The sequence below is a fragment of the Mizuhopecten yessoensis genome, unplaced genomic scaffold (genome assembly GCF_002113885.1).
Source record: "Mizuhopecten yessoensis strain PY_sf001 unplaced genomic scaffold, ASM211388v2 scaffold10595, whole genome shotgun sequence".
NCBI lineage: Eukaryota > Metazoa > Mollusca > Bivalvia > Pectinida > Pectinidae > Mizuhopecten > Mizuhopecten yessoensis.
Window position 1 is genome coordinate 76,917 of NW_018408625.1, and position 9,775 is coordinate 86,691.

The 9,775-nt window shown below is 37.5% G+C and overlaps 1 protein-coding gene across 1 annotated transcript; it reads right to left on the reverse strand.

Moving 5' to 3' along the window:
• Positions 1-3,416: 3,416 nt before the first annotated feature.
• LOC110461274 (prefoldin subunit 2-like) lies at positions 3,417-9,713 on the reverse strand. Its single transcript, XM_021514691.1, has 3 exons — positions 9,581-9,713; positions 6,327-6,450; positions 3,417-5,123 (listed from the first exon to the last, which is right to left on the reverse strand). Exons 1-3 carry the CDS (start codon positions 9,700-9,702, stop codon positions 4,953-4,955), a joined length of 417 nt encoding a protein of 138 aa, XP_021370366.1. The 5' UTR covers positions 9,703-9,713; the 3' UTR covers positions 3,417-4,952.
• Between the last annotated feature and the right edge of the window lie 62 nt (positions 9,714-9,775).

Consider the following 9,775-nt stretch of genomic DNA (forward strand, 5'->3'; position numbering starts at 1 on the left):
ATCAGCAAAATCGATTATTGGATCGGACTCGATTTAATCAATGTTTCCGATTATCAGTACACCACTATAGCTTAATACAGCCATTTTATACCTGCAGGAAATGGTTTGTAACTGTTGGAAACAATATATATTTCGGATTGACGAGCTAGGTTATCTGGCGGTGTTGGAATTTTGGGGAAGGTTTTTTATATCGGTACTGAAAATACCAATTTGTTGAGGGACATGTTTAGGACTGAAAATAGCTTGCATTTACACAACTCAACAAATTAAGTAACGAAGAACATGCCAATCTGGAATCGTTTCCAACACCAAGTTAGCTGATCAAGTTATACTTGGTCACATAGATGTTTTATTTGTAGGCTAGTAAGATATCCTGTTTTCAAAGTGTACAAACCGTCTTGAAAGATAGTTCTTAAATGGCAGCAAGCTAAAGCTGTAGTTAAAATGGGGTTTCTTGGCCGCATATATACACAACATGCCGACATCTTCATTTGTATATCAAAGGGATTGAATGATAACAGCAGAACCGGTTGATGGCTGAATTAGAGGTTGCAGGCTAGTCCAGACATCTTATTTTCTTATTGGATGCACCTCAATGGAGATGATGTTAGCAAAGGTAAAGACTAATGGATACAAGCTAGGAAGTTTACAGCAAAGGTAAAGACTAATGGATACAAGCTAGGAAGTTTACAGCAAAGGTAAAGACTCATGGAGGCAAGCTAGGAAGTTTACAGCAAAGGTAAAGACTAATGGATACAAGCTAGGAAGTTTACAGCAAAGGTAAAGACTAATGGATGCAACCTAGGAAGCTTACAGCAAAGGTAAAGACTAATGGATGCAAGCTAGGCAGTTTACAGCAAAGGTAAAGACTAATGGATACAAGATAGGAAGTTTACAGCAAAGGTAAAGACTAATGGATACAAGATAGGAAGTTTACAGCAAAGGTAAAGACTAATGGATGCAGGCTAGGAAGTTTACAGCAAAGGTAAAGACTAATTGATACAAGCTAGGAAGTTTACAGCAAAGGTAAAGACTAATGGATGCAGGCTAGGAAGTTTACAGCAAAGGTAAAGACTAATGGATTCAACCTAGGAAGTTTACAGCAAAGGTAAAGACTAATGGATGCAACCTAGGAAGTTTACAGCAAAGGTATAGACTAATGGATGCAAGCTAGGACGTTTACAGCAAAGGTAAAGACTAATGGATGCAACCTAGGAAGCTTACAGCAAAGGTAAAGACTAATGGATACAAGCTAGGTAGTTTACAGCAAAGGTAAAGACTAATGGATACAAGCTAGGTAGTTTACAGCAAAGGTAAAGACTAATGGATACAAGATAGGAAGTTTACAGCAAAGGTAAAGACAAATTGATACAAGCTAGGAAGTTTACAGCAAAGGTAAAGACTCATGGAGGCAAGCTAGGAAGTTTACAGCAAAGGCAAAGACTAATGGATACAAGCTAGGAAGTTTACAGCAAAGGTAAAGACAAATTGATACAAGCTAGGAAGTTTACAGCAAAGGTAAAGACTAATGGATACAAGCTAAGAAGTTTACAGCAAAGCAACATCAAAATAATTGTGTTGTGCTGTCGATCCTTGCTGCACTCATGATCACTTGAACTTTACTAAATTTTACTTTAGTCTTTCCTTCTGGTGGTACAGTATTGAAAATCACTTAAGTGTGACTAATCCTTCGGGTGTGCTGGCATGCTTAAGCTGAAATTCTTCAAAACTGCGATTACATCAAAATGCTGAAATGTGTCGGACCAACAGTCTGAACACTACATGTTCTTAAAACCAAATGAAGTATTTCTTGATGGTTTGTAAATTTGCTACTAATGCAACGATGAGAGAAATGCTGCTTTCTCCCTGTTCTGTATATGAAGAATGTAAGGTATTATATCAAACATGCACTTTTGAGATGTCTAAAAAAAGATTTCGGTAACTACTACCAGAAAGAGTAAATATAGGGGACTGTTACCAAAAGGCCAGTCACCCTTCATCTCTTGTCTGTATTGCCTGTTATTGGAGAAACACATTTGTATATCTGTGACATATAAAATGGGTCAAGGTCAAATTTACAACAAACTCGATACATGTAGCAAACAACCTTTACTAAATGCCAAATATCATTTTACACTTTTATTTTTCTTAGAAAAGTTAGTCGATTGAAATTTTTTTGGGCAAACTTATTGAAACATTTGTCCAGCAAGTCATGTGTAGAGCTGTCACACATTTGACCCCTGTAACCTTGAAAGTCGGTCAAGGTCATTTATTTTAACAAACCTAATGGGCCTTTATCCCAGCATGTTATAGGTCGATAATCGGGACCCGGATGGGCATTTCCACACATCCAAAGGAAGGACCAAAGTGAGCTAAGACTTCAGAACCACTAATCCCAACCATATAAATGCTTGGCATGAACAGACGAACCGATATGTTCTGGGAAATAGCACTTGCAAACTTTTAACTCTCGAATTAGAGATGGCTACCCGTCGACCATCTTGGTTTTGTGATCAGTCCCAAAATATGATATGCATAACTAGGGGCGATGGGGAACCTATGTTAAATTTGAGAAATATCCCTCCAAATATTTTATGAGAAATGGCACTAACAAACTTTCATTCTCAAATTCAAGATGGCTGGCTGACAAAGTCTCAAGTGACCTATTGCGATCGCCTTTTGTCTGGCGTGCATCCGTAAACAATTTACATTTTCGACTTCTTCTCCAAAACCCCTGAACCAATCTCAATGAAATTTTGCAGAAACCTTCCATGGCCAACGGTCAACTAAAATTGTGAATTATATGGTCCCCAGCCCCCAGGGGCCTGAGGGGCAGGGCCAAAAAGGGTAAAATTGACTAAAATTTCAAAAATCTTTTTCTCAAGACCCAGATATGGTAGAATCAAATACTCTTCATAGATGGAAGGGTCTAAAGGTGCTTTACCAAAATTGTGAATTTCATGACCCTGGGGTCTCGCGTTTCCACTTGGGGAAGGAGCAAAATTTGTTATGGTTTATAATGGCAAATGATACTTTGAATATTACATGTTGATAACTTGATTGGAATTATAACCCTAAGTTGACAGTTTGATACTTTATAAATTTTGAGCCATCCCTACCCCCAAGGGCTGTAGGGTGGGGCCCAATGGAGTCTGTGTGCTAAAATAAAATTTCTTCATTTTCCTTATTTAGAATCAGAGGTGCTAGTTTCAAATACTTTTCAGTCTTAAATCTGCATGCTAGATATTGAATAAGGTGGTTTTATTGTTTTTTGTCACTTTGAATAATATTTCTGTTCATGTTAAAAACAAAAATCAACTCTGTATAAATATATCAGGTGACCGTTAAGGCCCATGGGTCTCTTGTTTTAATCGTCCTTTGAGAAGCTTTTTGTATATTTAAAACAACGCAACAACTGTTCAGCATGTTAAGTTTTTATTACATAGAGATACTCTTACAGAACCTGTTCCACTATTTCTCCAAGCGCAATCCCCATAGGGGGACCCAGAAATGAAAATGGTTCAAATCATTCTTAAATAACTTCTAATTAACAAAAAGGGATAAAAATTACACTCTCTCACTCTCAAATTCACTCAATAATGTAAATGTTTGAACACACCAGCATTTAGACTTGTCATTCACCAACATCTGACATTTCACACCTGAAAGTGTGTACATTACTCCAGCAACCAGATTGTACAAGTCACCACAGTAACACTTCTTTATACCTTCCATACACTGTCATCCCCTCTTTATAATGCCAAGGTTCAGATGAAGAAATGGCCAAGAAGCCAGTAAAACAAACCTGTCAAATGACCAGATTTAACTTCCATAAATTGAACTTCGAAGATTTGATTTTCCCAATGTGTTGGACTTACGACAAATATTTCAAGAAATGCAAGTATTTTTTACTAACCCTTATTCGTATGTAATCATTTTGAATCAAAGGATATACATTATTTCAATTTTAGTTAAAATGTTATCTGATGACATCTGATTCACCCCTGAAATTTCTTTATCAACTATTCCAACCTTTGAATTGGATGAGTTCAAATGTGTCTTCAGGGGTGAACGAATTAAGCTAATATAAGGATACGGCAGAGATGTAAACTTGAACCTTCCTCCAGAACTTGGGTAAAACTTGAACACCAGGTATATGTGATATTTTCCATGTGAACATTCATATCCTCGGTTTCAAAAGACAGCTTAATATGAACAAAACAATATTTATTTGACTGTTAGCAAAAAACGTATAAAAAAATTGACTTGTGCTGCATGCATTACCAACAACCAGCTTGAATTCCAGTTACCCGGTATATGATGCAGAAGATAAACACAGAGTATCTCCCTTAATTGTCCAAATCAAAAGTATATAGGAACACATTTGTATTTCACTTGTTCCAGTTACCCGGTATATGACGCAGAAGATAAACACAGAGTATCTCCCTTAATTGTCCAAATCAAAAGTATATAGGAACACATTTGTATTTCACTTGTTCCAGTTACCAGGTAGTTACCTTTTTTGTTCTTCGTCTTTTTATATTTGTGACATTTTGATTAACTTTTATGTTCGACTGTGGCGATGAAAAGCTTTTAAAATTATTTCCAATGAATTCTACTTGAACATTATGCAATCCAAATATTCAATAAAAGGTTCTTCATGAACATTCTGTCAGGTATTTATTAACCCTTTCACTCCTATGTAACTTTAGTAGACTCTACCATCCATTGATCTGGAAAAGTCCATTACGGTCTACAGTGGTGAAAGTTGTGTTAAAAATAAAGATACCAAAAGCTAACACAGTCTTTAAATGTGCAAGTTTTGTAAATCCACCATAAGCCAGCTGTGGGTATACCCCATCGCCCGCCAAGGTCGGGAGTGTTCACTGTAGGTTATACCATCTGATCAAGCACAAGTTGCTATATATATATATAGTCACACACCGACACATTTAGGACTCTTTCGCCACCAGAACTCCTCCAGATTTTACCTCCTGGTCTGGTTTCTCAATCTCTTTGGACTCCTCTCCTTTTATCTTCAGATTGTGTTGTTCTCTGTATTTGTTGATTTCCGTACCTTTTGACTCTAGCTTTTCTGTCAATGTTTCAACAATTTTACCCATCTGGAAAAGGAAACACATGACTTATTTCTGATACGATGTTACATTATTACATTATTTCATATAAACTCATAAACAGTAAACTTTAACTATGGATAAGTGAACATGAGTAGAGTTGGACGATTTGACGTCAAATTGTACCGGTGCAGTGATTTGTCTATGGTGTGGAATATATATATATATACACATATACGTCTTTTTTGCGATACAAGTTCCCTGAATAAAGGTCATGTGCATCGACAGTCACATGGTATATTAAGGGGGCATGCAAACTTCTGTTGTAAAAGTAAATCAGTAGCAAACACACTTCGTCAGAGTAAAACATTGGTAAATTTGGACAAAAATGGGTAAAATTTCAAATTCTTCACGAACATAATATCTGCTGTTTAGTACCCTGTTAGTGTTAGACATGCAGTTTGGAACTGCATTTCAGGGTCTTTTGCATCTTGTTTTGTGAAACTCTCCCATCTTGGGTGTATATCGGAGTACACATGCCCCCACTATCAAGTGACATGTGTGTCTAAAACCTGTTTGAATCCTGGGAGGAAAAGAGGAGACGACCAATTGTGTGTGAGCTGGGTGACACTCATTGTAACCTAAATAAACTGTGATAACTTTACTTATCCATGTTTGGTAATTATATATAATAAGCTCACTAATAGCTATTTCAGTTCAGGAGAATTGTCAACAAACATTTTATCTTGTCCTGTACTACTGCGGTCCCCTACTGTGAAGGGAGACTACTGTATAACATGAAATGTTCGTGGTGTATAAATAGTTTATCTTGTCCTGTACTACGGCGGTCCCCTACTGTGAAGGTAACGTAGATACTGTATAACATGAAATGTTCGTGGTGTATAAATATTTGTGGTTTTCGTGTTTGCTGTTGAACCATGAAAATAAATACAACAAATTTGAACGACATACGTGTCAGCTGTTTGTTAATATAGAACATCCACCAAAGTTTGTTCGACAAAATGATTTAAATGGCTTCAAACTAATAAGGAAAATACCCACGAAAATTTCATGTTATACAGTGTGTGTAAACGTTGGCCCCTCATGGACTGAATTTATAAGGTATATAGTACATACATACTAGTCAAGATTTTGACGTAATCACAAATTGCACTGCACACTGATGTATAATAAACGACAAATCTCACGAAAAAACACAACATTTTCCTATTGATATCAAACAGTATTGACCTGTTCTCTGTTGCTGATGAGGGCAGGTAGAACGTCTTTGACAGTCCTCTCTACCAAGACACCGCCGACCATCCGGAAACACTTCCTGTCGTCCTCAACTTCCTTCAGTGTCTCAATGACCAACCTAAATCAACAAAATAAGGATAGGGTAAACTAGTTGTAATTAAGAATCTATAACAAAACAAGAGTTTTTATCAGTTAAATTTGTCATTTCACACATGTATATTTACATATATCTCCATTCTTCAGCATACTTAAGTCTGACTGCATACAGGTAAGTGTATATGTACGCAGTGAAAAACTGCTCAGTGGATTGATGACTTTTGATGTTGGTTTTATATATGGCTGCGTATACTACCAGCAAGATAATTAAACCCTTTCACCCCTATGTAACTTTAGTAGACTCTTCCATGCATTGATCTGGGCGAGTTGATTATGGTCTACAGTGGTGAAAGGGTTAACAGTCCAATAACTGCCATTGCTTAATAATGAGTGGTTCAACAACATCTAGAAACACGGAACATATTTGTAATTCATTTTTTTTTAATTATACAACCAAGAGTTAATGTAAAACTTCTTATTCTATATGGATGCACATTGAAACTTCTGTGACAGTAAAGTAAACACTGGCAGCTTTGTTCTGGAATATTCGACCATGTCGCTACCAGAGCAGTGTGATGTGCATGCATAATGACTGATATAGATGAAACAAGAATTCCACAGGAGTTGATGTGTCCCTGCGCAACAGATTTTCTATTTATAGAAACGGTGACCTTGACCTTTGACCTTCTGATCTGAGAAGCAATCCCAAGCAAGCACTGTTGGTAAGGAAGCACTGTATGAAGTCTGAGCTTGATCAACCTATAGCAAAAGAAACTCAAGTTATCGCACGGAAACAGATTTTCTATTTATAGTAACAGTGACCTTGACCTTTAGCCTTCGGACCTGAAAAGCAATCCCAAGCAAGCACTATTGGTAAGAAAGCACTGTATGAAGTCTGAGCTTGATCGACCTAAAGAAACTGAAGTTATCGCACGGAAACAGATTTTCTATTTACAGTTACGGTGACCCTGACCTTTGGACCTGAACAGCAATCCCAAGCAAGCACTTTTAGGAAGGAAGCACTGTATGAAGTTCGCGTTAAATAAACCCAATGGAACTCAAACGACGGCGCTTAAAAAGTAATAGCTATACCCTCTTAATTACTAATTAGGATGTTGAAATGTCAGTCCAAATGCTATAAAATATTAGGGGTGTAACGAATCACCAATGCATCAATGTGTTGGATCGCAAGGGCCGCGATATCATATCGACTGTTTTGTGACTGCGATACTTTTCATTTTGTACTCTCCCTTGTTGGAACTCAGGAATACTTGGGATGTGTAAATTGAGGCATGATCGAAACTGAAATGCGTGACTATTTCTAGCTTGCGTTTTTCTTTATAAAACAATGTCAATCCAGATGCAGATTTTAAACTGGTTATATCATTAGTGGACGCATGAACGAAGGACATATATATTTTATTCTTGATATAAATATTGTTATTTATTCTCTGAAACTGTGCATTTTTTAACTCTGCTTATAGTTTGGTCCAAATGAGTTCGTTTATCGTGCAATATTTCTGCGCCACCTGAAATGCAAAGTTATAAAAGTAACAAAAAGACCATGTACCGAAACGTCTGTATTGTTCTGCTAGCATAACCGTATACAAACCACATGAAACTACCCCAAGTCAAGTATATTTTATTTGAAGTCAGTACATGGCTACTTAAGTATTTCATCACACTCACTTTATCTGCCCAAGGACTGTTAAATCATTCATCCCTGAAGACACATTTGAACTCTTCCAATTCAAAGGTTGGAATACTTCATTATGAAATTTCAGGGGTGAATGAGTTAATGTATTTATATAAATATTACATGTTAGTACTGTCTAGGGAGCTGGGCCTGAATGTCTGTCGTCTCCCTAGGTCCTGAGTATAGTACAGTTTCTCTACACCTGCTTACAGCAACTCTTGTGCAGGGTCATGCTCTATAAAACCCAGCCTTAGGCCCCACAACTCCGGATAGACGGCTCCTTCTCTTCCCCGTCTCCCTTTTCTATTCCTTCACTCCATACTTTATCCCTTCTACGTCTTTTCTTCGTCTGCTGGACAACCAAACTACTTGGTAGTGAAGCGGACTTAAAACCAATCCATCAATCAACCCACAACTCAAATCCCCCCCAGTCACTCTCATCCATGCTCTCATGTACTTTGGGATTCTGGGCTTAAACATAATGTAAAAGTTCAGTAAATTTGTAAGCTTAAAAGAGTTATATTTGACGGCTGTCTGCTTACCGGAAGTTGATATACTGTTCGAAACTCTATAGCAACAGCGGAAATGTTTCAAGAAATTGTGCGCGACTATTTCATGTGCAAAGCCGGTACACCTGTGTGCTTTCGGGAGTCAGAATAAAAGTCTTGACAGGACTGGTTCGGCTCACTTCTTTTTTACTTTAGTAGTAGCTGTAGGTATAGGGTCTCTAAACCGCAATAGGATAATGTTAGCGTAGATAGATTACCAGTCACAGTACTAGCAGTAGTTTCTCTGTAGTCGTGTAGTATTTTTGTAGGAGTTTTAGAGTCGTGTTTTGAACCATGTCGTCGTCTATTTAATAGGCATATGGCCGTGTAGCCGTCAGTATATCATTTCGACATCTATTCAATAGGCATATGGCCATGTAGCCGTCTGTATATATAGTCAGTTAGGCCTAGGCCTTGTACCACTTGTAAATAAAGCCATGTTATTGAGGTGTATGTGTGCTCGAGTGTGTGACAGCGTGGTCTAAACTCATGTCCTGGTGCGTAGATATTTGCATGTCCTTAATAAACTACCTGAATTTTATATTTCGGTGACTGTGTTTATTTGCCAAACTTCAATCCTATCAGACTGTAATACCCTGACGGACCCAATATCACCGAACCTAGGTGTTGGAACGATCCTTTTACACATGGTAACAAGCCTAATCAGGCTACCTGTACGTTGAAGCTCTAATATTACCAATCAGAGGTATAGAATGTCTTGCTCAATGACAAAATTCAGAATAACAGAAGCAGAACTCGAACCTTCCACCTTGTGTAAGTGGGCCGTACTAATCAGCTGTCAGTTCAGTGTATCATGGAAACACGTGTTTACCGACAACGTTACGAGATTCAAGTAGAATATTGGATTTTGTTACACCAATCATTCCATAAATGTTATCATATCTTACTCGTGTTCCTTCATATCCATCTCTAGTTCTGATGTTTTTGTCGCAAAAGCCCTCTGTTGCTGCCTAAGTTCCTGAAAACCGGCTACAATTTGTTCAGCACTCTGCTTGCCTTTCGCCGCCATCTTGAATAACTAGGGTTAAATTTTCAGATCAGAAATTTCTAGTTAAACATTGTAAAATAATTAAAAAATAAAA

Bases quoted from the DNA above. Each gene is read 5' to 3' on its own strand.
- LOC110461274 (XM_021514691.1), bottom strand. From the start codon at position 9,702: ATGGCGGCGAAAGGCAAGCAGAGTGCTGAACAAATTGTAGCCGGTTTT. The intron at 6,451-9,580 runs GTAAGATATGAT...TTGTTGATTTAG, and splicing joins ATGGATATGAAGGAACACGA to GTTGGTCATTGAGACACTGA. The intron at 5,124-6,326 runs GTCAATACTGTT...TTCCTTTTCCAG, and splicing joins TCATCAGCAACAGAGAACAG to ATGGGTAAAATTGTTGAAAC.